Source organism: Balaenoptera borealis (genome assembly GCF_965194805.1).
Source record: "Balaenoptera borealis genome assembly, chromosome: 19".
In the NCBI taxonomy this organism is placed as follows: domain Eukaryota; kingdom Metazoa; phylum Chordata; class Mammalia; order Artiodactyla; family Balaenopteridae; genus Balaenoptera; species Balaenoptera borealis.
This window is the reverse complement of record NC_138878.1, coordinates 52,278,020-52,305,923: the sequence shown is the minus strand read 5'-3', so window position 1 is coordinate 52,305,923 and position 27,904 is coordinate 52,278,020. Positions and strand designations below refer to the sequence as shown.

Here is a 27,904-nt window from a genome sequence, read left to right as displayed (position 1 = left end):
GCTTGTGAAAGATGCTCAGGAATTCCAGGTCGCGTCACTGATTGTGGCCCCAGAAAATGGACGGTACGCCCCTCCTACCACAGCGGGATCTGAGTGCAACGGGAGGCTCCCACCCACTCCCAGGGCCCCGCAGGCACAGCCACAGCCATTTCCAACCCTTTATTGGGGCTCTGTCAGCCCCAAATAAATATAATACATTAAACCCAGAGCTGAGGGAATCGTGCACCCCGGGAGGTGCCCCCCATAACCCCAGCCGAGCACAATAAGTTAGTGGGGGGGCCTGCCGAAGGCCGGGCCAGTGCCCTGGCGGGGCAGGCGGTGGCAGCTGGACTCACACACGCTGGTCTAAAGTGCATCTCGGTTCCGTGGTCCCCGTGTCTGCGCGGCCCCTGGCTGGGCCACTGGGAGGGGTGGGCGGGAGGTCCCCGGCGCTCACACCGAGCCAGCAGTGGCCACCGAGCCTCTGTGTCCATCTGTCCATTTGGGGGGATGGCCGAGTGGCCAGGTATCCTCAGGAGAAGCTGTCGTCGGACCGTGGCTGGGAGTCGAAGGGAGGGTCTGAGATGGTGATGCCTTGATGCAGCTTCTCCAGCGAGAACTTCATCTGGGGGAAGAGGTGGGCAGGGTGGGGGATGAGTGCTGGGAGGGGTGATGCATCCCCCAACATGCTGCAGCTGAGGAGCTGGGGAAGGTCCAGAGAGGCCAAGGTCAGCCTGTGCCTCTGCACCCCAGCCATTCTGCACCCAGTTTTACTTCTCATAGGCAGCAGGTGGAAGGGGCCCAGGTGGCCTGGGTTCAAGTCCTGGCTCTGCTACTTACTGGGTAACCTTGGGCAAGTCCCTTAACTGTCCCAGGTCCCTCAGCTGAAACGTGGGTCAGTAACATACCTGCTTCACAGGATTAATTCAGGGATCTGACACGTGAACGCCTAGGACCTGGCACACAGGAGGTGCTGGATACACGTTAGCTATTCTTATTCCCTGCCATGCGACCTTGGGAATGCCTCTACCTCAACGTTCCTGTCTATTAGATGGGGGGTAACAAGAGCACCCCCCTTGGAGGCTGGCCATGAGAAACAAATCAGTTGGTCATTTCAGTTCTTAGAACAGCCCGGCTCAATTGGTGTCTGCTGTTAGTATTAATTTGTGCAGTCAATCCCATGCTCTCGGCAGTTTGAGAGAGGAAAATAATCAGAAGTGAACTGAGGATGGGAAGGCCCTGACCTCCCTCTCTCTGAGCGACGGGACCCTAGCCTCAGTGATCCCTCTCCCCTGTCCTGCACAGCCCTTTCCTGCATGAGCATCTCCCTCTGAGCATGATTTCAGGGTGCAATGAGGCCCCTAAAGGTGGGCCTCAGCATTACGGTCCATAGTGACCAGGAATGATTTTCACCATCACCCAGCAACGTGGGCTCTGATGCCCTTGGGCACCCAGCCAATGCCAGATGCTCCCCAGCGCCTGGCGGCTGTGCTGACGCCTCCCCCCACCACATTTACTGAGCACCCGCTTTGCGGGATCGCATTTAACAACAGTGAATGCAGGTGAGGTTTGCATGAGCTGGGCACTACTCAGATGCTAATTCCTTTAATCCTCACAGCAGCCTTTGAGGTAACATCGATTATCATCCCATTTACAGAGGAGGAAGCCAAGGCCCCAGTGGTGAAGTCACTTGCCCGAGGTCACAGGTCAGAATTTGAACGTGGCCGTCTGAATAGATGCTGCCAGCGAATTACAGTGGTTGTCTGGGCAACCCCTTCTGGAGATGAGATCCCAATAACCTTTGGAGAACCTCTTTCCCACCCTCACGTGACCCCTTAGTCACCTCATAGGCGGGGAGGGGTTCAGGGACCAAGCCTCACCTATCCCTGGCCACTATGACTGGTTCAGGGATGGGAATGTGACCCCAGTATCCAGTAAGAATGAGCTCTTTCCTTTGGATGTTACCCTAGAACTGTAGGTACCATATTGGTCATCCTAGGATGCCCCAAACAAAGGCAACCCTGGGGGTGGGCAGAGTCAAGAGATGGTAAGAGAGACTGATTCTTACTACTATTGAGTGGCTGGATCCAGCCATGCCTGAAGTCAGACATCCCTGGACTTTTTTCCCAGGATGAGAACCAATAAGTTCTTTCTTCCATCCCACTGATTTTTCCAGCAACCCTGGGAGGTAGGGACTATGAATGGCTTCCTCATTTAACAGAGAAGGAAAGTGAGGCCCAGATGCATATGCCGCATCTTGGGATTTGAATGCAGGATCCCACAGCCCAGAGCCACACCTCGTCCAGGAGCTCCACAGAAGCCCGCAGGATCTGCCTCCACTTGTGCACCTCGACGCTGTGGAACTGCTTCTGCAGGGCCAGGATCTCCGCCCACTCCGTGGCCGTCTGGGGGAACTTGCTGTGGGGGATACAGGGCCTGAGTGGGGTCTGGGCCTCCCCCGACCTGCCCAAGCTCCCAGCTCCCTGGGGCTACCCACTCACCCCTTGGCCAGGGCCAGACTGTGCCAGGACTCGAAAGTGTGGGCTGTCCTCTCCAGGGACCAGAGGCGGTAAAAGAGGAGGACGTTGAGGGCAATGAGGACGATGAGGCTGGGGGGAGGGGTCAGAGGTCAGGAGTCAGGATACCAACGTTCCCACAAGTGGGGGGTCACCCACGTGACCACACCTTGAAGGGGTGCCACGATTAGCCCTCTTTTCAGAGGAGGAAACTAAGACTCAGACAGGGTGAGTGACATGCCTAGGGTCACACAGTTCATAAGCAGCAGTCAGGGTTCAAACCCAGGCCTGTCTGATGCCCGAGCCCTCAACTGCTACTCCAGGCCACCTTGCTGGGGGAGCTGGGGGCACGGAGTGAGGACAAGGGGCTGAAGCTGAGGGTGAGACACAGGTGAGGGGAGGGCAGGACGCAGGACCCTACCTCACACAGATCCTGAGGAGGCAGAGAGGGGGAGACAAAGAGATGAGAGCCGCCCAGCCGGTCCTGGCCAGCCCCCGACCCCGGCAGCCCGGAGCTGAGCGCACCGCACAGCCCCTCACTGGACTGCTGTTATTGGCAAACTGAGGCCCAGAGAGGCTGAACGTGTGGCCAATCTCTCGCTGCCCAGGGTCTGCGGGGAGCACGGATCTCATTTCCATTTCCTCAGAGCTCCCTGCCCCTAGCCCCGGCCTCTGTGCATGTGGGTCTCCCCGCCTAATCCCCGTGGGGTCTCAGCTCAGAGTCCTCTGCTTTCCTGGGAAGCCTTCCCTGACGGCCTGGAACCTGTCCAGCCTGGAGGAAGCCTTCAGTGGCCTCCGAAGGCTTCCCTGTCCCCTCCGCCCATGTTTCCTCCATCACCACCCCATCCCTCTGGTCTGGTGCCAGGTCTGTCTTCCCCCAGGGCTGCTGGTTGCTACTGTGTCCCTCGCATCACACAGCTCAGGGCTGGGCACAGAAAACCTGAACGAAGTGTAAGTGACATTGCTCCTTTTGCACACCTCTCCTGGTTCACCTAATTCCGGCTCCCTTGGGGGCCTGCTCCTCCAGCCCCGGGGGCGAGGTCAGGCCCCTCTGACCCCCCCAGAGCCCCGAGGCTTCCCTCTCCCTGCAGGGACGACCTCGCCATGGCAGACTGAGCTGCACACCATGTGAGGAGCCCTGCTGGGCGCATCTCAAACATCGCCTCCTTTAACCCTCGCTATGGAGTGGGGAGCCCGTGCTCTCACGTAAGCAGAGACCCAGAGAGGCCAAGCACTTGCCCAAGCTCACACAGCCAGGGTGCAGATCCAGGCCTGTCTGACCCCCAAGCCCGGCCCCTACTCACACAATGCTGATGAGAACCAGGGCGCTGGGGATGCCTGCCCCGGGGCCCTGGTCCACGGACGGTTCCGAGAAGCGGGAGCTGAGGGAGCCTGCGGGGGAGCAACTCAGAGTCAGACACTCACCCCACCCGGAGCCCCAGCTCCTCCCCCGCCCCCCCCAGGCCTGACGGAACTCACCTGAGGGGTGCATGCCAGCCCGGGCGCAGGGGTCAGGGTCCGGGTGCTGCGGCCCGTCACCGTGGCCCCTCCAGCTCAGGGGCCGTTTCCGCCTGCGCAGGCCGGACAGCAGCCCGCGTGCATCCTTCCCGCCTTCCTCCAGAGACAGCTTCTCGGCCTTGGCGAGCTCTCGCTCTGCAGACACGAGAGAGGGCCCTGCATGTCTGCACCCGGCCAGGCCCCGACCCTGTCTGTGGCCCTGGCCGGACCCCTGTCCCCTACCCAGGTGGTGGAAGTAATCTTCGATGCCGCTCCACGAGTTCTTCTCAATGAGAGATTTCACAAGGCTCCAGGGCTGCTTCCGATAGCGGATCTCGGAGGACACTCTGGGGTCGGGGAAGGGGTGAGGGGGTCAGGGTCTGACTCCAGCCTTGCTGTCCCATTCCCGGGGGCAGCCTTCCCTCCCCCGATTCAGAGAGGGCCTCTTGTCACCCACAGACAAAACAGACACCCCCCAAGGGTTCCCTGTGATCCCCACTCGCCACCCCACTCAGCCCAGAGCCCCTTCTCTGTCCACACCCACTACCTTGGCAGGTCTCCCGCCTTCGGTGCTGCCCCAGCACTGCCCACCCAGACTGCCATCCTAGCCTACACGTCACCCTCGAACCCCTTCCATCTTGCTGCTGCGTCCAACTCCACACGGGCTTCTGAGAGACATCTCGGCAAGTCCCAAGCTGAGCTCCGATCTTCCCCCAAACCTGCCCCTCCCCACCTTCCCCTCCCAGTCAATGGCGGCTCCATCCTTCTGGTGGCTCAGGCCAAACACCTCGGGGTGGTCCTGACTTCTGCTCGCCTGCCGCGGTGGCAACCAACATTCTGCAGCTGACTCGGGGTGCGGAGACGGGGGCAGGGGGCCTGGGACCATCAGGGGGTCAGGTGGAGGGGCCAGGCCACTGCTCACCGGAGGCGGGCCTTGTTCCGGGCAAGGCCCAGGATGCAGTAGCGGTGGGCAGTGTAGAAGTAGTCTTGGTAAGGGATGCCCTGCGTCAGCACCTCCGAGTCCACCACACACCCGCCCGCCTGCGGGCCGCGCCGGAACAGCGTCTGCGGGGCCGAGGGAGGATCAGGGAGTCAGCGCCATGCCCCCCACCCTGGCCCCCGGCCGCCCCACCCGCTGGCCCCCTTGCCTGGCACACCTGTGTCTCCACCACAGAGGCGCTCTTGGGCCCCAGCGGGTTGCTGATGGGAACGGTGTAGGTCAGCACTCGGCGCTGGTGGCACTTGCTGTCCCCGCTCCAGGGGCTCAAGGTCACGTCTGGAGGATGGAGGGGCAGAATGAAGACACCATTCTCCAGTCCTTTGCCCACAGGCTGTAGGAGACTCAGCCTTTCTGGAAGGTTCCAGTTCCCTGGGGACTTGCCCCCAAACCTGCGCCTCCTCCCTGCCCCCACCGCGGCGTCTGCCCCACCTTCCCTCTGGACGCCTAAAACTTCAGATGCTGATGATCCTCGGAGCTGGGGCCTCTCTCCTGCCTACACTTCTCAGCCCTCCTGGGCCACCTCCTCCACTCCTGCAGCCCCAGTCTCCTCTCCTTACCAGTCCTGGCTTCTCCCCTGAGCCTCAGACCTAGGGTCCTGCGACCTCTTGAACACCTTCCCCTGGAAGTCCCCAGGGCCCCTCACACCCACTGGCCTCCGCATCTCCTCAAATACATCCCTCCTCGCCCCACTGCCCTCCAGGCTTCCCGCAGAGCCCTGAGCCTCGTCCTGGACGCTCCCTCCCCGGCTGTTCACTGGCCGCCCGAGCACTGTCCTAGTTCAGCCCGTCCTCGTCTGTCCAGGGCCCCTCTTCAGCCTCCCCCTGAGCTCCTGGCCTCAGTCTCCACCTCTGGTCCAGCGGTAGCTTCTTAAAGCCAAGCCTGACCCTGTCCCTTATCTGTCTACAGCACTCCATGGCTCCCCGGTACTGCCAGACAGAGTCTGAGCTCCTCCGTCGGACGTGCCAGTCCCTCCAGGATCTAAGCATAGTCTGGGGGGACTCGAGTGCCCCCAACACAAGGCATAGTCTTACTCATTCTGCAGGGGATTCTACGTGGTTCATTTTCATCGATACAGAAAAAAGAAACAGAGCAAACTACCATCTGAGTAGGCCCTCCGCAACTGGAATCTCTTTTGCAGCCTCCCGAGCTCCCTGCTAGCTAGTCCCCTGGTCAGCCCTTCTACTTCCCCTGGTGCGGTGGCTTCCCCTCTCCACACCTGGCCACAGAGGCCCAGCCGCAGGGGGCTTCTCCCAGTGCCAGCCTCCAGCCTCAGGATCTTTGCAGGTACCCTGCTGGCCTCCTGGATTCCTCTCTCCCACCTCCTCCACTTTCCCTAAGAAAGTTCCTCCTTCAGGCCTTAGTTTCCATTTCACATCCTTCCAGCAGCCTTTCCTAATACCCCCCAGATCACAGCCACCTCTCTGACATACACACTTATCTGCGTGAGCATCTGTTTACTGCTGTTCTCACTAGATTCTGGAATTCATCTGTCCTGGTCTCTGCACGGGCCTGACAGAGTGCTCATTAACTCGTATGTATTAAATGCTTACTATCTGCTACTGTTCTAGGCACTTTTCTAGTATTAACTCGTTTAGTTCTCATGAGACCCTGACAAGGCAGGTAACTAGTATCACACCCGCGTCACACAGAAGAAACCGAGGCACAGAGAGGGTCCGCACCTGGCCCATGGCCGCTCAGCTAGTAAGAGGCGGAGCCCCTCTGGTCTCACAGACGCTGCTTTTCACTCCCCAGCCTGCCACACCTGACCTGCACAGCGGTGCCTGCCCGTCTCCTGGCCTGCTCCTCCTCACCCCCTCCCGTGTACCCTGGTCACCTCGGCCCCTGACCTGTGAACTTGCACTGCTGCAGGAAGCCCTGCAGGAAGGGCGAGTCTGAGAAGAGCATCTGCTGGAGCCGCTCGGCACCCACGTGGAAGACGGAGTTGATGAGGAGACGACCGGAGAGGTCGGGAAGGAGGGCCGCCAGGTCGGCTGGGCGACAGAGAAGGACAGGGGATGAGGCTGGCTGCGTCCCTCGGTTTCCCTCTGAGTGACCGCTCCTCCCCCGTCCCGGGACTTGTGGGGTGTCTGGGCAGCCCCGTCCTCCTGGACCAGAGCGGACACAGACACGGAGCTACTCAGCCCCCTCCACCACAGGATGGCTTTAGGGTGGGCGTGTGCCCCAAGCCCAGACAATCAGAGCTACCTCCATGGGTTCAAGGCGGAGCACACACCTAGGCTCACGCACCTGCAGTCCCAGTGACGACAGGGGTGGGCCTGCTCATTAGCTTGAGCTTTCGGCCCCAGTGATTGGTTCAGGGGTGGGTGGATGGGGGTGTGTGTGTGTCCCAAGCCAGGCCATCAGCCACAGTGATGGGCTCAGGGGTGGGCTTGCTCTCCAGTCAGAGCCAACCCTAGAGCTTTTGGTGCAGCCACTGGGAAAAGCATGCTTTCTCTCTGCTAGGCTTGTCTGGGGCAGGGCTGGGGCTCTTTCTGCCACAAGAGTAGAAGCTATCTGAGAATAAAGTTGGCATAGAGAAAATGGAAATGATGATGATGATGGTTAACGATGATGATGATGATATAATAACAGCCAACACTAACTGGCCCAAACACTTTACCTGCATTAAGACATTTAATTCTCTCAGTGACAACACTATGAAGTGGGTAGTATTATCGCTAACCCCTGGTGAGGAAAAATTTTAGATGAGGAAAATGAGGCTCAGAGAGGTTGAATAATTTGCCCAAGTCACACAGCTACGAAGCAGTGTGGCCAGGATTTGAGCCCCAGCAATCTGGCTTCAGAGTCTATACTCCTATCCAGCCTGCTAAGCTGCCTGCAAAGCAGAGCTAAATACGGACAGATTTCTAACAACACCGTTTAAACGCCTTATCTTATCTGCCTACCCCGTGGACTTTTCAGTCCCATGAGCCAGCGAATCCCCTGGTGCAGCCCGTGTGAGTGAGGTTTGTCACGTGTAACCAAGGCAAACGCATCGGCCACCTGCCTCACCTTCCTCCCCCGTGGATGACGAGGAGTTACTCGTGTCCGTCAATAGCTCCTCACTGGGCAGCAGATCCAAGGGGCCCAGGGAGGCGGGCCCGTCCGGTGGGGTGGGCTCTGAGCTCGGGGGCTCAGCCACCGGGGTCACTGTCTGGCCGGAGGAGGCGTCTGGCTGGCTGTCTGTCTGCTCCTCCTTGTCCTCCTCTGCCTGCAGAGAACAGCTTAATCCAGCCTCGTCCCAGCCTAAGGGCCCCTGTGTACCCACATCCATCAGAAGGCTTCCAGACTGTAGGAAAACCAATGCTGGGGAGGTCATGTGCAGCTCACAGCTGAGCTACGAGGGGCCCTGGGGCCACCCAGACGAGGACGCCTCTCGGCCTCTCAGCCAGGCCTGTCTTGGATGCTTGGGCCGTGAGCTTTCTTATGCCTGTCCTGTCCATGCCTTCTCTGTCTGTATCCGACCTCATCCAGCCAGCCAGCCCTCTCTTGGCTCTTCTGTCTCTCCCGCTTCCCATCTATCTACCTGTCCCATCTTTGCCTGTCTCTCTCTTTCCCTACCTGTGCCTAGTTTCCTTGCCCATCTTCCCAGCTCCATCCCATCCCTCCATCCATCCCCTCACTTACCCCTCCATCCACCTCTTCTCTGTCCATTCCCTCCCTGTCCCCCTCAATCTGTCAGTCTGTCCCTCTCTCTCCCCGACACCACCCAGCACCCTCCTCGCTCCTCCACGCGCCTGCTCACCCCGTGGTCTGCGTCACTGCTGGCCCGGGAAAGGCTGGGGGTGATGCGGCCACGGCGCGAACCTGCCGGGCTTGGCTCCTGGCTGTGGTCAGCTGCCCCTGACGAGGTGATGTCGCTCAGGGCGATTACATCTCCCACTTCCTTGGGGCCCCTACACAGAAAGAGAGGGAGTGAGACCGCTGTATCTTTGAGACCCCACACACCCTCCTGGCCTCCCAGACTTTGTACCCCCGCCTCAGTCCACCCAGGACTCCAGGAGCTCTGCACGCAGCCCCTGCTGTCTCCTCCCGACCCCCGGAGCCAGCCTCCAGCCACCGACTCACCCTAGACCATTCAGCTGCAAGGGGCAGACATAGTCTTCATCCTCGCTGGTGAGGCCCAGCTCTGAGCCGTAGCACTGATGCACCAGGTGCCAGAGCTCTCGGGGACTCAGCGTCTGGGCAGGCAGGACGTTACGTTGGCCTCCACCTTATCAGGGCCAGAGCCCTTCCACCCGCGCCCACCAGCCCTCAGCCTCAGCAGTTCCCCTGGTGTCCACAAGGGGGAGCATGACCTCCCATCCCAGACCTCTCCCAATCTCACTCCACACCCCATCGCATAGGAGCCAGTGTGCTCAGGAATTCTCCCTTAGGTCCTCACAATACTTCCACAGCTACAGGTTAAAGTTCCCAGTTTTACAGAGAATATGAGGCCCAGGGTGGAGAACTCGTGCTTGAGGTCAACTCTGGGGTTCAAACCCAGCCAGACTCCAGAGCCAATGCTCCCACCTGCCATGCTGTCCTGCCCCCAACTACTTTCCCAGGTGTCCTCAGAAGCTACCCATGGCTGGAGTGGCTGGATGACGCTGATGAGATACTACTAGTAATAATAGTAGCAGTAGCAGCAGCTGACATCCACTGAGTTGTTACCATGTGCCAGGCATTCTTCTAACCGTTTATGCATGCTAACTCAACAAGTCTTCAAAACCATTCTGTAAAGTAGGTGCTAATATTGTCATCATTTTAAGATAATGACGCTGAGGTACAGAGGTGGGTAATGTCATCTAATTAGGAAGTGGCAGTGTTGAGATGTGATCCCAGGGGGCTGGTCTAGCCCTGGAGCTAACCACTGGACTGCACTGCCTCCCACGAGCTGACATTTCCAAGCTATTATTCTAGGCCCAGCTCAGTTGCTGTGAAGGAGGGATGGTCCCCATCTGACCAGTGGGGTTCAGTGACTCGCACTCGGTGATGGGGCTGAACTCCATCCCCAGCAGTCTGGCTGCCCTTGCCCTCCTTGGAGACTTTGACACTGCACTGTCCCTCCCTCGGGCTCCTGCTCCAGTGCTCTCGCCCCTGAGGATGGCCATAGCTGGAGCTGCCCCTGAAGACAGGAAGTGAGTGCAGCCCTGCTGGAGGAGTGGGTTTGGGCCTTCTGAGGTGCTACAAGCCAGCAGTAGCAGACACTGTGTGATGCCTACCTGACATCTATCCACCCTCCCTTCCTGACAGCAGAACCCTGATTTGTTTGGGGTGAAAATCTTCCCCAGCCCCAGGGAATTATAACTGGCTTATATCAACTCATTTTTCCTTTGCCACATACCCAGCTTCCTGTGCAACCAAGGGTGATCATGTGACCAAGTTTTAGCCAAAGAAATACAAGGAAAAGTCTGCTAAAGGAGGCTTTCCCTTCCGGATAAAGGAATGCCCACTTTCCATCCATCCCTTTCTTCTTTCATGTTTGGGACATTTAACTGAGGGCATGACATCTGGAGCTGTAGCAGCCACCTGCAACCATGAGGCAACAAGCATGTGGACAAAACTTCAATATGCAGAAGGACGATGGTGTGGAATAATGGACAAGAGCTTGGGTCCTTGATGACATAGGGAGCCCCCAAATCTACCCTGGATTGCCTGCCTCCAGACCTCTTGTTACATGGGCATCAGTGTGATTAAGTGGACTCCAGAGCCTGACTGTAATGGGTCAGAATCCCAGCTCTGCCACAGAAAAGCATATGTGTCCATGGGCAAGGCTTTCCCTCTGTGCTTCAGTGGTGAAATAAAGATACTAACCACACTGCCTTGAAGGGTGGCTGTGACGATTAAATAAGTTAATTCATGGAGAGCTCAGAACAGTTCCTCGCACCCAATAGCTCTGTTAAGTGTTTGCTATTATTATTACCATCTGAAGTAATTCAGTATCTGTTTGTTTAAACCATTGTCTGGTTGGGTTTTCAGCTACTTGCAGCTGAATGCATGCTACATAAACTCATGCAACCACAGTGGGCATTCCAGGAGAGCCCACTCAGGGCTGGCCCATAATAGACTATCAGAATGTGAAAAGTAAAAGTCTGAAATCCCTTACTCAAAATCTTTGGGGTAAGACTTGATTCAAAATTAAGAAATTTGGGGATTGAAGAAAGATAATACGCTGCCTATACTATAATACAGCACTACATATATCTGTATTATACTTAGGATCCAGTAAGTAGTGTATACCAGAGGTTCTCAAAGCGTGGTCCAAAGATTTCTGGGCATCCCCTAGACGCTTTTAGGGAACCCATGAGGGCAAAATTATTTTCCTAAGTATGATAAGTATTACTAGTAGTATATCACTTGCCTTTTTCACTTTTATTCTCTCATGAGTGTACAGTGGAGTTTTCCAGAGACTATGTGATGTTATCATTGTTCTGGTGGCTAATGTAATGCGTGTTTGTGTATCTTGTGTTTAAAAATTTCCCAGTTTCGGGACTTCCCTGGTGGTCCAGTGGTTAAGACTCCGTGCTTCCACTGCAGGGGGGCGCGGGTTCGATCCCTGGTTGGGGAACTAAGATGCCACATGCCACGCAGCGAGGCCAAAAAATTAAAGAAAAAAAAAAAAGACGCGTTGAAAACTTACTCTCTGTGGGAGGCCTTCCCACTGACGCACTGCACCACTACCTCTCCCAAGCCTGCCCTTCTTCTGTTCCTTTCTCAAACTTTGAACACTTTAAAAAAAATTTTCCCAGTTTCAATGTCTAATACAGCATATATTGATAGATATACTCTACTTAAACAGAAGCTCTTTGGAGTCTATAATTATTTTAAAGAGTGTAAAGGATTCCTGAAACTATACAGTTTGAGAATCACTGGTATATTCTGTACTGGATACTATAATATTACACTGAATCACAACTATATTTAAGATTTACCCCAGTCATTCACGTTATTATTTTTTGGTCCTGAAACACATGAAAAGTCCCATTAATTGAGATAAATACAGACCTGTGTTATACAAGAAGCACACGTGGTGTTTTAAGTTTAAATTAATTAAAACTGAAATTAAATTAAAAATGCAGATCCTCAGTCACACTAGCCACGTTTCAAGAGCTCAACAGGCACGAGTGGCCAGTGGCTACCATACCAACAGCACAGCACAAAGCTCTGTTAGACAGTGCTGATAGCGACTGTAAACCACGTCAGCTCAAGTCAGGTTTTGCTTTACCCATAACCTCCCCATCTTCGGAGCATTTTTGATTTGCAGGTGGTGACTAAGGGGTTGTGAGTACGCATTTCTCATGGGCAGGGTGTGGCACCGGAGCCCGTGGCGGCCCCCTGCGGGGGGGCCTATGGAAGAGCTGCAGGCACATTGGGTCTGGTGCCCATGGAGAAGAGCTGGAGGGGTCCTCCAGTTCCCCGAGTCCTGGCTTCCCTGGCTCCATGGTCCCCCCCCAGCCCTCCCCCTAGCCCCCCTGCCCAGGAATCACCCAGGCCCACCTTTTCAAGCAGTGCGTTCTGCCAGAGGCGGAAGATGAGGAGGAAGCAGCGATCTCGGGCCCCAAAGGAGGTGAAGAAATGCTGCAGAAGAGAGAGGGGTGTGAGCCCTGGAGGAGAGACAAGGCTGGAGGGAGGAGGAAGCTCCACCCGCTGCACCCTGTTCCCGGCTCTCCATGCTGATGTATGTATTCATTCATCCCTTCACTCATTCCACAGAATATCTGTCCTGTGCCCAGCCCAGCACTGGATGACCCTGGAGTCACTGCGATGAGGAGATGGCCCCCGGCCCTGGCCCCAGGGCTCACAGTCCAGGGCGGGAGACAGGTTCAGCCCAGACTGGCTGGGCTGCTTGGGGGAAGCCCAAGGCACATTCCCAGTCTCCTATGGCCACAGTGGGTGGCCAACAGATCCCCTTTTGGCCAAGAAAGCACAAAGGGAAGTCTGCTTGAAGTCTTCCCGCCCCACTTCCTTCTCCAGTCCCGTCTGGGCCACTGGTGTGAGGCAGCCCTCTTGGACCCTGAGGCAACAATCATGATACATGGAGCATCAGGGAAGGCTTCCCGGTGGAGGAGGCCTCTGAGCTGATAGAATTTTTCTGTTAATACTATCCCTGAGCAGCTGTGTCAGGGGACAGACTGCAGGGCCTGAGACAGGAGCAGGTGCAGGAGTCCGGGTAGTCAGAGACTACTGGAGACCAGGCTGGGGCCGGGAGAATAAAGAGAAAGGGAAGATGAGAGAAGCTGGGTGCTGAGTCAACAGGGCTCTGGGTGGTGGGGAGGAGAGAGGAGCCGGTGAAGATCGGGGACCCCGGGGCCCCTGTCTGCTGGTCCTCTCGCTCACCTTCTCATTCTCCGTGCAGATCTGGATGGCGTTGGGGATCAGCTTGGCCGTCTTTTCCTTCTTCAGACACGTCACTTCCTTCAACTGGATGGAAATCTGAGGACAAAAGACAGGTCAGAAGGGGCCAGGGCCCTGCCCGCCCTGGGGCCCCTCCTCGTCCCAGGTCGGTCAGCTCACTGTTGTCTCCCAGCGGAAGATGTTGCTGTAGAAGCAGATCCAGTTCTCGGAGAGATAGAGGCGGCCCTGGAGGAGGATCTCGCGCTGCAAGGCACAGGAGTAATCTGAGGCGGCCGAGGGGAGAGACGGGCAGACACCCAAGTCACACGGCTGTCCTGGCCGCTGGGCCGGCGCATGCGGGAGGGTCGGGAGGGCAGAGCTGGAAGCCCCGGGTCTGGCTGGCAGGGACTCACCCACAATGAGGCGTTCGGCTTCAGGGAGCTTGCTGAACAGTTTCCGGAAGTCCTCGTTCCGCTGCTTGTACGTGGGGCTCAGCATCTGGGGGAAGTTTGGGAGGTGAGAACCAGGACAGGGGGCCACACCCCTAATTCTGTCCCCCAAAGCGCCCAGCACCCCTCAGTCTCCTCAACCTGGGAGGAGCCTCTCTGAGGCTTCAGTGTCTAGCTCACTTCCGGCTCCTACCGCCTGTAACACACGAGTAACCATAACGAGAGCCATTTACTGATTGCTCCCTAAGCCAGGTCCTGTACCACGTACCCACCAGTATCACTGACTCTCAGTGAATGTTCCCCTCAGTCTAGTAAGGTCAGAACTGTTTCTCAAGGAGAGAGAAACCCAGAGAGGTTAAGCAACTCACTCAAGGTCACAGAACATGTAAGTAGCAGCATAGGATGTGACCCCCAGGTCGGCTGACCCCAGCACCCACTCCGTGACTACTGCAGCCAGGGGCCCCTGGCCCAGCACCTGTCCCCCTCCCTCTCATCCCTCCAGCAAGGCCCCCTGCCCCAATACTTACACTGTACCAGCTCTGCATCTTCTGTAAGAGAAAGGAATGGAGTCAGAATGAGCCTCTGGATGCCGCTGCCCTCCCACCCCTCCCCCCACCCCACCTGGGCTTGCACCAACCGACCTTGCTGTTGCGGATGAAGTTCCGGCTGCCCAGGCTCTGGGTGCTGGGTGTCCCGGGCACCCCACCCTTCTCTGAGGAGCTATCTGACCCCTTCTCCACCATGGTGCCCGGTTCCGGCTCAGGTGGGGGTCGGCTTGGCGGCAAGAGCTGAAGCCGCTTACGGAGAGATGGGGAGCTGCTTGGCGTGCTCCGGCCAGAGTGCGGGGTGGTGCTGGGGGGGACAGGAAGAGGGGCATTGTGGGGAGAAACAGGAGGCTGGGGTGGGGGGACAGGCCAGCTTGGGGGGGGGGCCCACCCAGGGGGGCCCACCCATCAGCCCATTGATCTCCTCCCACCCACCCTGCTCCACTTCCTAGCCGTGTGACCCAGAGCAGGCCCCCTAGCTCCCCGGGCCTCGGTCAGTTCATCTGTAATCCAAGGGTGAGAAATGCATGTCCTCTTCTAGTTGTCTGCAGGGTTAAACAAATCAGTACATGTAAAGGGCTTCTAACAGAGCCTGGCACATAGTGAGCTCTCAGTAATGCCTGCTGGTCTTAAAATTAACTTATTAATTCATTCATACAATAAATATTTATTGAACAACCACTTTCCACTCAGTGGCTTGAGCTAAAAACCTAAGCGTCTCCTTCTTTCCTACTCACTCCTCATTTTTACTCTATTAGCAAGTCCCACATGCTCCAGCTCTAAAATCTATTTCCATTATTTCTATTTTGCCCACTTACCCCTGCTCCAGTGCCCTGGCCCAGCCTCCATGCTCTCCCCTCCTAGACATCTCAGTAGTCTCCTCCCTGGTCAGGTCAGGGACCTCCTGGCTGAGTCCTCCCCCCGTCTGCATTTGACTCCAGGTGAAGGCAAGGTCCTCACCGCCTCTGCTCAGGGGCCAATCCTCCAAGATACCGTCCCTCGCCCCTCCATGGAAACCACATTCCCCTCTCCCAAGCCCCCTCCCTCTTCATCTCTCTCCTCAGCACTTCTCCCGAGTTTCAAATCCTCCCACACCAGGAGGTGCACTTCACAGGGGAAGGGGGTTTTGTTCCCAGCTGCACCCCATTGCCTAGAACGAGGCCTGGCGCACAGCAGGTGCTCCGCAAGCTTCTGCCCCTGTGGACTGAATAAGTGATTGACCCCCCCCCATGCCCCCCACCCTCCAAACTTGGATTCCACCAAGTGTACCACTTGCCCAACCCTCCGCAGGCTGAGGCTGCTGCAGATCTCAGCTGGACCACTTCCCTGTGACCTTGGGCAAGTGTCTGAACCTTTCTGTGCCTCAGTTTCTTCTTGAGTATAATGGGAATAAGAGCAGTATCTACCTCCCAGGGTTGTCTGGAGGACATACGTACATAAAGCCCACCACCTGGAACGTGCTCTGGTTTATTAGGGACCGTCAGACTAAAATGGAGCACGCAGCCCTGCCGCCACCCCAGAGCACGTGCTGCCGAGGTGCCACGCTGACCCCTGCACAAACACCTCAGCCTGGTATTTGGAGCCCAAACTGACGCCAACTCCAGTCAGTCACCCTCTACGTGGACACGGAGCACCCGCCCTGCACCAGGCACTGGGGACACAAAAGTGGGCAAGACAGATGCAACACCTGCCCGCAGGGACCTGACATTCTGATGGGGGAACAGAGACGATCAGTGAGAGAACGCGTAAATAAGGATGATGGTCTCAGACACTGGTCAGTGCTGTGAGGCAGCGCTGCTCACAGGGGCAGCGCCAGCAGTGCCTGGAAGCTGTCAGAAATGCAGAGTCTGGAACCTACCGCAGACCTCCTGAATCAAGAAGTGTGGGTGGGGCCCAGGAGACGCTAATGCGTGTTCAAGGTTGAGGACCACGGAGATAAGGAGGACTAAGTGGGTTGGTGTGCAGGGCACACTTGAGCTGAGCCCAAAGGACAAGGAGCAGATCTGGCAAAGGGCCGGGGAAGACTGTTTTAGGGGGCAGGAACAGTGAGTTCCGGCACAGGACTGAGTCTGGCAGGTCTGAGGAGGAGCGAGGTGGCCAGTGGGGCTGGGGAAGGAGGACAGGAGGCCACAGGTCCACCTGCAGGCCCTCTGGGCCCTGAGCAGGTGTTCGGGCTTCACCCTGACGGCCCTGGTGAGCTCGGGAAGGGTTTAAGGGAGGGGTGACCACGTTCCTCCCCTGCGTCATCTTCCTGCCTCTCGTCATCTTCCTGCCTCTCGAGCCCAAAATGCAGACCCCTCCTCCACCTCTCCTACTCTCCTGCAGCCTCAGGTCTAAGGGAGGGCACCTGCAGACAAGTCCAACACACACAGACAGGGCACAGCCTGCGCCCCCAGATCTTGCTCCTTGGCAGGGCAAAGAGGAAGTGCTCAAGCCTGACAGCCCGGAGGCTGCCCAACCAGGCAGGGTGCAGCAGAGGGAAGGGAGGAGCCCGACACGGTGACATGGCTCAGGGACTTGGAAGAGAATGGGGTTTTGTCACTGCAAACACCTCACCTCCGGTTTCCCAGGCCTAAAGACGCCAACAACTCCCTCTGGTCAGAGAGGGGCAGAGGCCTACACAGGTGTGCACAAAAGGGAACCTCGACGTGGCTCACACACAGCCACTGTCACAGGCAAACTGCAGTTCCCCACAGTTGTAAGAAGTCTCCCCTACCCCTCACCTCCCATACACCCTGCAGTAGCATCACAGGTATATTACAGTCACACACAAAGCCACAGAGTCCCAGCACAATCACACACAAGGATGCTACAGCCACACACAAAGTCCCAGAAGTTACACACGCATGCGCGTGCATGCATGCACAACACACACGCAGCTGCAGAGGGTCACAGAAACAGAAAACCATGCAAAGTCCCAGGTACATTCACATATACGGGCACAAGAAAGTCTCAGAGGAGACTTGAAAGCAAGTAACATTCCCACAGTTACAGAGAGAGCCACACAGTGAAAGAACAGTCACAGAGGACCCCAGCTAACACGTGCACAACCCAGGTAAATGAAGTCTAGGGTCAGCTCAGCTCTCACGGCGTTCCCCATCTGGAGGGGAAGCCAGAGCAAAGACCTGCTCTTACGTGGCAAGGGATGGACATGTCAGCTGCTGTCGCTGACTGACAGAGCCCTGACACTCACACAGCCATGAAGGACTTGGGAAAAATGCAGCCCCAGGAGGTCGTGGACACATCTCGACAACACAGTGGCCAGGTACTGAAATCATGCGTGGGACATGCTTTATAAACTGTAACAGGGGAACAACATCAGTTACTATGATTGCTCCGGAGAGTCAAGGGTACACCCAAGGTCTCAGGAGGGAGGGTCCCAGGCTCACTATAAGCCACAAGGGGTCTCTCTCTCACTCACACAAAGCCCCAGAGGGTCCCAGCTGCTCACATGGAAGCCCAGGCACGTACAACAGTGTCATAAAGGGACACACACAGGAACTTTCACACAAAGATGGAACCAGAAATAGATAAAAGGTACAACCCCAGAGGGTTTCAGTCATCCTCACCGAGCCCCAGACACACAATAATGTCACACATGGACACACACAAGTGACTTACATTTGCACACAGAGCTAACAGGTTCAGAGGCAAATTATAAGCACACACAGAGGCAGAGGATCATAGCAGCAAACAAAGAGCCCCTGACACATGCACACACACACTACAAAGTCACAACTGAACACACAGGCAACTTACAGTGACACTTGGAACCACAGATGGTATCCCAGATAAATTCACACACACGCACACAGCCAAGGATGATCACAGCTGTCTGCACACTAGGAACACAAACACGCATACACACTTCCAAGACACCTACAATGCATAATCTAAAATACTCTGGGCCCAGACAGAGAGTAGCTCAATTCCGTGCCCACGACCCCAGAGGATCTCACGCACGCGGTCTGCCGGCCGGCCACGCAGCAGCCCCCATCCGAGCAGCCCCGGGACCAGCAACAGATCAGAACGGCGGGAGGGGGCCCAGACCGGGAGAGGCTGCTCCCGGGCTTGCCCCGGTCTCCGGGGCCTGGGGGCCCGGCCGGAGGGGGCTCGTCTGCGTCCTGCCTAGACCGCAGGCCCGAAGACCCGGGTCAGCCTCGCGCCCACCCCTCGCCTCCCAGGCAGCGGCGAAGGAGGCCCGGGGCGCTCCCGGCAGGCCGCGGTCCCCCCCCTCCCCCCGGGATGAGGCCGGGTCCCCCAGCCAAAGCCCCGCCAAGCCAACGAACCGGCCCCGGGGGCCTCCCCGCCGTCAGGGCCCATCCCCGAGCGCACCCCTGGGCCCCCAACGCCTCCCTCCCCTCCCCCTGGCCGGCCCCCGGTGCACAAGCTCCCGGACCTCGGCTGCGGCCGCGCCACCCCCAGCCGAGCCCGCGGAGCCCCCTCCCCCCACCCCCGACCTCCTCCCGAACTTCCCCCGCCCCCGCCGCGGTCCTCACTCGAACATGGATGCGGAGCGGCGGGCGCGCCCAGCCGCAGGGCAGGGCCGGGCCCGGCTGAGCGTCCCCGCTGGGCAGCCGCCTCGCCTTCTTCGGCCGCCGCCAGCACCCGACCCCGCCGCCCGCCGCCCGCCGCCCGCACAAAAGGCCGGGGCCGCGGGAGGTAGCCGCAGCGTCAGCTCCCCCCCTTCCTGGCCCCGCCCCGTCGCGTCACAGCACCGCCCCCCGCCCGCGGGAGGGAGGGGGAGGGGAGGGACCAGCCGAGGCGGGGAGGGACCAGCCGAGGCGGGGAGGGGAGGGGAGGGGAGGGGAGGCGGGGAGGGACCAGCCGAGGCGGGGAGGGGAGGGGAGGGGAGGGGAGACGGGGAGGGGAGGGGAGGGGAGACGGGGAGGGGCGGCGGGGCCTAGATGGAGAGAGTCAGATACTTGGAGGGAGAAAGGGGCCGCAGGGAGGCGGGAGAGCAGGAGATGAGAGCGAGAGGGAGACCCACGGGGGGCTGGCCAAGGCGAGGGAGGGACGGCGGGGACAGAGCGAGGCCACAGGGAGAGAGACGCGAGAGGGAGAATTAGAGAGGGAGGGACGGGGCGCTGGGGCAGGAAAAGCGGGACAGAGATGGAGAGGGGCGGCTGGGACGCCAGAGCACGGAGAGAGCAAGAGAGAGGAAGAAAAACAGACAGAGGCTCTAAGGAGAGAGGCAGAGAAATGGACCGGGGAGGGGGAAAGACAGAAAGAGAAAAACACAGACTTGATTAAAACACGACACCGCCATGGCAGCTAGAGGCTTGGGCACAGGCCCAACCCGCTCCCCTGGTACCGGGAAAGGGGTCCTCGGCTCCAGTGAGGCCCCAGGCTGGGGGCTCTCCGCACCCCCCCCCCCACACACACACACCCGGGGCGGAACCTGAGAGGTGGGGCGGAGCTGGGGGTGGGATGGAGATTCGGGGAAACGGAGGAGTTGCGGCTGTGGGTACGCAGCTGGCGGGAAGCGGGTGGGGCCCGAGGCCGCCTCCCTCTCCGCGTCTCTGAGCCCCCGCTGTCGGCCCCCGGAGGGCCCAGGGCCTTGGGCTCTGGGGACCCCTCTTGGTCCCAGCCCGCGTCAGCCAGCCCGAGTTAGAATCCAGCCTCCCTGGCGCTTATCTGACTTCAAGCAAGTCACCTAGTCCTGGGGATCCCACTAACTCTGTGGTCAGGACTTTCCCACAGGACAGTGGGGGGTGGGGGGGGGACTTCCCTTTTACAGAAGGGGAAGCCCGGCCTCAAAGATGGGAAGTGACTCGCCGAGGTCACTGTTGTTGGACGCAACCCTCCCGTGACGCCATAACCTGTGCCTGTCTCTGCAGCGGCTGCCTGAGCTATCAGCTGCCTGAGTCTATCGGTGTCCTGGACCCCTTGTCCGAGAACACAGATATGGGAGTCCCACCTCGCAGCTCCTGGCCACGGGCGCCCCAGCACAGAGACTTGCTCCCTGCTCCTCTCTAGGACAGGCTGTTCCTAGCTGTTGAAAAAAACTCCATTCCCATGCCTCTCTCACCCTACACCCCCTCCCTCCAAAAAGACCCACTGTCTTCTCCATTTTGGTGGATGGCAGGCCCCAAACTTCAGCTTTTCTTGACCCCTCTCTTTCCCTCACACTCACATCCAGTCTCTCAGCAGACCCTGTGGGCTCCACCCACAAAACCTATCCAGAATCTAAACTCGGCTCCTCCACTGCCCCCACCCTGGCCCAGCCTCCATGCTCTCCCTCCTGGACCATCACACAGCCTCCTCCCTGGTCTCCCTGCTCCCATCCGCCCTTACAGTCTGCTCCCCACACACAGCCAGAGGGAGCCTGTGAACTGGCGTCGGGTCAGGGCCCTCGGGGCTTGGAGCCCTCCCGGAGCCCCACCTCTCAGTCCTGCTGAAAGAGAAGTCCTCCCCTTGTTGCCCAAGACTCCACTCTTACTTCTTCTCTGGCTCCCCCTTGCTCACAGCCTTAGCTACCCAGCCTCCCTGCTGTTCCTCTAACTCCCCAGACACATTCCTGCCCCCAGGCCTTTGCACTTGCTTTGCCTCTGCAGGGAAGCTCTTCCCCCCTTCTTCCCGTGACTGCCTCTCACGGTCAGATCTCAGGGTCAGATCTCAGCCAGGCCTTCCCTCCACCACCTCCCTCTGTCTCACTGTTCTCTTTCTTTGTATTTCTCTTTGCCTGTTTCTTCTTTCGAAATACTTTAAAATTTTTAATTAGGGAATATTTATTTCAAACAGGAAAAATACAAGAGTCATCTTGGTCCCTACCAAGCATATATGACATCAATAGATGTGGACATTTTGCCATTTTTGCTTCAGATCCTTTTTCTTTTTCTAAAAGAAATAAATGATTACACTTACAGTTACCAACTCCCCATCCCTCCTTTTTCTGTTCCTGCCCCCCAACGTACCCACTGCCCTGAAGTTGGTGTGTGTTCTTTCTGTACATCTTTCTATCCTTTTTCTACATCAAGATGCATCCTCTAACAATATATCCTATTATTCAATGTCTTCCAAAAAGATACACAATTAGGCTCCTACTGTATCATTTTGCAACCATCATTGTTTCTGAGACTTCTCCACGTTGATACACAGAGCCCTACCTCATAAACTTTAACTCTTATCGAATGTTCATTGTTGGAAGAAACCACAATGGACATTTCTATTCAAGGCCAATGTAGTTCTTTCCTCTTTCCTCCTATAGCCTTGAACCTCCCTGTTCCTGTCTCCTTGTGCCAGAGGTAGTGTTTCTTTGCAGAAGTTTTGTTTAAACTTTTTTTTTTTCCCCAAGAGTTGCAGCAGGAAATACCTTTTACATTGGTCTCCAAGTACACACTTAAAAATATGGTCAGCCCTCTGTATCTGCAAATTCCACATCTGTGGATTCAACCAATCAAGGGTCAAAAAAAAAATTTTTTTTTTAAATTCCGGGAGGGGTACACTTGAAACTAACACAACATTGTGAATTAACTACACTTCGATTTTTTTAAATTGGTACATAATATATTAGTTTCAGGTGTACAAAATAATAATTTAATATTTGTATAAAAAAATTGGGGGGCTGGGGAGGGATAAATTAGGAGTTGGGATTAATACTATATATAAAATAGATAAACAGCAAGGACCTACTGTATACCACAGGGAACAATATTCAATATCTTGTAATAACCTGTAATGGAAAAGAATCTGAAAGAGAATAGATATATATGTGTATGTATAACTGAATCACTTTGCTGTACACCTGAAACTAACACAACATTGTAAATCAACTATACTTCAATAAAAAAAAAAATTCCAGGAAGCAAAACTTGAATTTGCTGGCTGGCAACTATTTACATAGTATTTACAACCATTTACATAGCATTTACACTGCATTAGGTTTTATAAGTAATCAAGAGGTAATTTAAAGTATACAGGAGAATGTGAGTAGGTAATATGCAAATACTACACCATTTTATATAAGAGATTTGAGCATCTGCAAAGTTTGGTATCTGCAGGGGTCTTGGAATACCCCCATGGATACCGGGGACAGCTGTATATGTAATGTCACAAAATTTGTAGGAAGCCACGCTTGTTCACTGCCTCATACAGTGTGTTCTTTTCTTTTTTTTTTTTAACACTGTTATTTTCGATTCTCTCCTGATTCTATTTGGGAAAAAGTGTTGATTGCTGTGTAGCAATTGCAGCAGCCCGTAAATGGGTCACGACCCAGAGTTTGAAAAACACCAGGCGGTCAAAAGAGAATGTTCGCCTCTGGTCTTAGTAAGCAGTGCTCAGCTGAGCTCAGTTGGTTATCCCAACACATATTCCCAGCTGCAATTTTTATCTGCATCTATTTCACAGCTTCCAGTCAGGCCCCTGTGGGGCTAAGGCCACATTCTAACTGACCTTCAGCTCCCCACCTGGAGTGCCAGCCACAGGGAACCCACCCTGTGGGTCCCGAGAGAGAGAACCCCTTTCCCATCCCACCACCCAAGTCTGACCTGTCCTGGGGCGAACTCTCCAGGTCTGGGGTCGTCGGCAGCTGCAGGCGCTGGGGAGGTGGGGTGCAGGGGGGTGACTCCCCATCGCTGGCTGGCATTATCTGAATGGAGGGCACCTCTGGGAGCCTCCAGGGCTTAGGGGCCAGGTCCTGGGCCCTGCCACCGTGTGGCTGCTGGCTCTGCCACTCGGCTGGGGGGACAGGTGAGTCCTGGGCACCGCCGTCCTGGGTCAGCAGGGGTGCGCAAGGCAGCAGGGGCAGGAACTCAGCCATGGGGAGAGCTCTGCCTGCCCGGTTGGGGGTCTTGGTCTCTGGGGGAGAAAGAAGAGGTGAAGAGGTGAAGGGGAGAGTTCCCATGCAAACCCTGCCCCTCCCCCCTCCCCCTGCTGCTCCTCCGAGAGGAGGGGTGAGCTTGAGCTTCAGAGCACAGTGTGGGGGTCAGAGACGTCTGGGTGGGATTCCCACCTCTGCCAACATCCTCCTTGTCGACCCTGAACCTCAGGTTCCTCTCTGGAAATTGGAGATCCTGATAGCGACATCCTAGGGTGGCCGGGCAGTGTCAGGGCGCTCTGACAAGTGTAGGGCCCAGCCCAGGGCCCGGACCACAACAAGCGGTCAGTGAACTCTGTTCATGCCCCTAGACTGGGGTTTATTTTTTCTGAGAATTCACCAAGGCCAAGCCCTGGGTGAATATATACCCACCACCCCAGCACCCTTCCCCACACACAGAGCCAGGAAGGAGCCAGGCCTGAGTGGGCCCTAGAGGCCCTTGGGCCTGAGTAACGGCTGATCAAGCGGAAAAGAGGCAGAATCCAGGATTTCCCTTCCCTGTTTGCTCAGCAATTGCCCCTCCCAAGACACACAAAGCGAGGGAACCAGGCCAGTTCCTGCGGTTGTGATTATGATCCTGGAGGCCTCAGTGGGTCTGGGGAGATGAGATTAGTGTCTGTCTGTCCTCACAGCAGTACGTGGCAAGGGCTTCTTGGCACCCAGCTGCTGGGGATAGAGGGAAGGAGGACCCGTGGGACCCAGAGAGGGTTTCCCCTGGTTTGGGAAGACCCTGACCTTCACAGGCCAGGCCTGGACCCCAGAGTCCTTCCCAGACACCCCAATGCCCCTACCTTATGGCTTCCTCCTCCTTCCGTCCTCACAGGGTTTGCTCCGACTTCCAGGGTGAGGGCAGGTGACCAGGCCCTTTTCTCCCCCCAAGGAGTCCTGGCTGGGCCAGAAGAGTCATGACCGTGTCAGGCGGAATAGCGTGTCCAGCTGGAGTCATGTTCCCCTCTGGCCAGCTGTTCCCGGGAGAAGGGCGGGGTGCCGGTGGGGGCATTCGTATCTCAGAAGAGGCCCTTCCCTCTTGACTGCCCGTGGAGCCAGGGGCTGGCCTCACCCTAGGCCTCTACTGCTCCATGTCTCCTGTTGGCGACAGCCAGCATGATGTCCCTGCTGCCCCCACTTCTCCCCCAGGACTGCTCCTCCGAGCCCAGACACCGCCCCCAGGTGGCCAAATCTGAGACTCTGTCCAGTCGTCTTCCCGTCCTGCTCCTAGAGGCGGGAACCTGGGAGACCCCTCTTCTTTCTGGTGGGTTCTCTTGGCCTCAAGGGCATCCCACGGACAGCTCCACCTCACTTCTGTGTACAGCTCTGTCTTCTCCACCTGATCTGTAAAAGCTGGCATTCCCCATGGCTTAGCTCTTTTCCAATTTTATTATGTAGTAATAGACACATGCTAAAGGACGTCTGCATCCTACTTGTGAGTTACCAAGTTTAACAGTAAAGTGAACCCCATAATCCCCCACACCCGATGTGACGGCCAGCACGTCACTGTGAGTGCCCCTGTGATTGCCTTATCCCACCCCTGCCTCCCTTCCAAAGGCCTCCATCACCCCTCATTTGTCAGTTATCATTCCTTCACGTCTTTTAATTGCTTTTTTGAAATCAGATGGGTATGCATTCCTAACCATTACAATTTTTAGCTTTACTTGCTTTTGAGCTTTAAAAAATGGAGTCATTCCATGTGTCATTTTCTGTGACTGGCTTTTCTCACTCAACATTACTTCTAAGATTCATCCCTAGGGGAGCAGGTAGTTACACTTCATCTATTTTTGCTGCTGCACAATATTCCTTTGTGAAATTAACACCACAATTTACTTATCCATTTTTCTTGCCCATAGATACTGGGTTGTTTCCTGCTCTCTGCTCTGATGGGCCGTGGAGCTGCCCGGAATGTTCCTGGATGTGCTTCTTGTGTAACTCCTGGGTTAGCCGGCGTCCCCCTGATTGACCGGCCGTCTGTGCCTCACCTGTGCTGCTCTATCTCTAAGTGCCCAGGCTGGTTCTGTGGATCTGCGTAACTCTGAGTCTGTACAATATCTCCTCAATTACTTTATCTTTAAAGTAAGTCTTGATATCTGGTGAAGCAAGTCCTTCTGTGTTGTTCCTGTTCTACCAGCGTCAGCGTGTCGAGTTCCAAGGGGGAAAAATCAACAATGGGAGTTTCACTGTTACGCTCTAACCAACAACTGATATCTTTACAATACTGAGTTTTCCAAAACGTCCACATGGGGTCACACTCCATGTATTTAGGTATGTGTTAATGTCCTCTCTGAGTGTTTAGGTTTGGTTTTTTTTTTTAAGTAGTGGCAAAATGCACATAACATAAAAGTTACTGTCTCAACCTTTTTAAGTGTACAGTTCAGGAGCGTTAAGTTCATTCATTGTTCCTCAGCCGCCACCACCATGTGCTAAGTTACTTTGGAAAAATAATGTTTCTTACCAAGTTCTTTCATATCTTTTCTTAGATTTGTTTTCCCTTTGGTATTTTATGTTTTCAAAAAGCTTTTTGTGACAGATAATACACACAAGAAAAGGCATAAAATGTAAATAGCTTAATATATAATCATAAAAGGAACTCCCATAGACCCTCCGCCAGATGCCACCAAGTGACACTTCCCAGCCAAACCCTCCTCCCCTCCAAAGACAGGTACACTCCGACTTCTATGTTAATCCCTTCCTTTGCGTTTCTTTAGTGTTTTACTACCTGAGCATATGTTTCCCGACACCCCAGTTTAGTTTTGCCTGCTTCTGAACTTCATAGAAATAGAGTAACACACTTTGAAGTCTTTTGTATTTGGCTTTTTCCCTTTAACATTCTGTTTGTGAATCATCCACTTTATTGTGTGTGGCTGAAACTTCTTCATTTTTAATGTCGTATAGTAGTCCACTGCTGAAATAAATTGTAGATAAATACCACTATGTACTTATTGGCTATGTCGATGGATATTTGAGGGCTTCCCAGTTTGGACTGTTGAAAATAGTGCTACCGTGAACATTCTTTTACATGTGTCTTTGTGTTCCTTCTGTCACACATCAAGTATCTATCTATCCATCCATCTATCCATCCATCCACCCATCTATCCATCCATCCATGGGTGTTTCACAGCTTCATTTGTCTATCCCTGTGCAAAACCACACTATCCTAGTTATACATACCTAATTACCATATGTATAAACACAGATATAAACAGGTATATATTTTATACATATATACACATATGTATAATATATATGTGTGTCGTTTTGTAACTAGTCTTGATATCTGGGATGGAAAGTCTTCCCACTTTGCTCTTTTTGTTTGTTTGTTTGTTTTCAAAGATTTATTGATTGATTGATTGATTGCTATGTTGGGTCTTCATTTCTGTGCGAGGGCTTTCTCTAGTTGAGGCAAGTGGGGGCCACTCTTCATCGCGGTGCGCAGGCCTCTCACTATCGCGGCCTCTCTTGTTGCGGAGCACGGGCTCCAGACGCGCAGGCTCAGTAGCTGTGGCTCATGGGCCTAGTTGCTCCGTGGCATGTGGGATCTTCCCAGACCAGGGCTCGAACCCGTGTCCCCTGCATTGGCAGGCAGATTCTCAACCACTGTGCCACCAGGGAAGCCCCCACTTTGCTCTTCTTCAGGATTCTCTTGGCTTTTCATGTTAGAGGCTTTCCTCAAATGTTCATGATCCTTGGTCCATATTTAGAAGTGGGACCCAGCCTGTGGTTTAACAACTGAGGCAGCAGAGGAAGACAGAAATAAGAAAATATTTTGCAGAAAAACCTTAAGAGTTCTATTTAGGACAACTTGTTGGTGATGCCTGTGCATGCTCCAGATGGAGAGGTCCAGTGGGCAGCTGGCAAACAGAGGTCAGGGAGTCCCCAGCATGTTGATGTGATCACCCCACCCCCAAGATGCCTGGAATCAAGATGTCCCTCCCTCCCCTGGCATATCTTTTCCCAGAATCCACCCTTCTCTTCCTGCACAAGATTACCATCTTCAGGAAACATCGAGCTTGACTCAGATTCTCTCTTAGGGGCTGAGTGATGTGGGGGACCTGGGCTTACAGCCAGTGTTGTCTTTACCTTTTCTGATCTCGGCTTTTGCAGACAGATCTCTGAGGGAAGTTCATGGCTGGCCTCAGGACTGTGGAGAGAAGGAAACTCTTTAGCACTTAATGTCCTTGGAAACACAGGAAGGGCTGGTGTGTGGAAATGAAATCTCAAACAGAGCAGGGCTACCTAAGAACACCGCACGTGAGGCTCCCACGTGAAGGTTCCCATGTTCCCCCATCGGAAAAGCTCTGTGGGTTGAAAACCACCTGCCTCTTATTCCATTATTTCTGCCTTTCCCTCATTCAGGAGAGTAGCAGGGTCATGAAACTCCCACTGGAGTCTCCTCCCAGCTGGGGTAGGATGGTGAGTTGAGGGGGTCCTGATTGTGTGCCATTTCTGAAGCATTTTTCCACATGGAGAGTTGATGCACAGAGAGAGTCAGTGCTACTTCCATCCTCCACTCCTGTGTGGGTGCTCAAGAGAGCGCGGGCTTGTGTATTTCTGACAAATAATAAGCAATAATGAGATATTTGCGCTCCCCAGATACTTCAAGATTTCCCGACTGTTATCTGTTTCCAATGAACTGTGCCTTCTGGTTTCTTCTCTGAGTGTATTCACGTGGTCTGGTAAGTTTTGACTTCTTACCTAATCTCACCCACACTCTCTGTAGATGCAAGGTTTCTTCCCCCAAGTGTGTCTGATTTTAACAAATCCCTTCCCACACCCTCCACCCTGGAAAGTCC

The 27,904-nt window shown here is 55.4% G+C and overlaps 1 protein-coding gene across 7 annotated transcripts; it reads right to left on the bottom strand.

The window, feature by feature from the left end:
- Positions 1 to 144: 144 nt before the first annotated feature.
- GRAMD1A (GRAM domain containing 1A) lies at positions 145 to 24,070 on the bottom strand. Of its 7 annotated transcripts, XM_082370037.1 has the most exons (21): positions 23,912 to 24,066; positions 22,792 to 23,101; positions 14,399 to 14,609; positions 14,285 to 14,305; positions 13,722 to 13,806; positions 13,489 to 13,592; positions 13,312 to 13,407; positions 12,472 to 12,552; positions 10,471 to 10,503; positions 9,061 to 9,173; positions 8,738 to 8,888; positions 8,005 to 8,203; positions 6,840 to 6,983; positions 5,150 to 5,268; positions 4,915 to 5,057; positions 4,236 to 4,339; positions 3,975 to 4,148; positions 3,800 to 3,887; positions 2,481 to 2,588; positions 2,277 to 2,397; positions 145 to 604 (listed from the first exon to the last, which is right to left on the bottom strand). In XM_082370037.1, exons 2-21 carry the CDS (start codon positions 23,061 to 23,063, stop codon positions 512 to 514), a joined length of 2,460 nt encoding a protein of 819 aa, XP_082226163.1. In that variant the 5' UTR covers positions 23,064 to 23,101; positions 23,912 to 24,066; the 3' UTR covers positions 145 to 511. The 7 variants fall into 7 exon arrangements, with proteins under 7 accessions (XP_082226163.1, XP_082226167.1, XP_082226165.1 ...); XM_082370041.1 differs by lacking the exon at positions 3,800 to 3,887 and having other exon boundaries at positions 23,912 to 24,070; XM_082370039.1 differs by lacking the exon at positions 2,481 to 2,588 and having other exon boundaries at positions 23,912 to 24,067.
- Positions 24,071 to 27,904: the final 3,834 nt, after the last annotated feature.

Excerpts from the sequence above, each read along its gene's own strand:
- GRAMD1A (XM_082370037.1), bottom strand. The coding sequence starts at position 23,063 with ATGGCTGAGTTCCTGCCCCTGCTGCCTTGCGCACCCCTGCTGACCCAG. Across the intron at positions 13,593-13,721 it reads AGCCGAACGCCTCATTGTGG|ATTACTCCTGTGCCTTGCAG; the intron begins GTGAGTCCCTGC and ends CGGCCGCCTCAG. Across the intron at positions 13,408-13,488 it reads TCTTCCGCTGGGAGACAACA|ATTTCCATCCAGTTGAAGGA; the intron begins GTGAGCTGACCG and ends TTTTGTCCTCAG.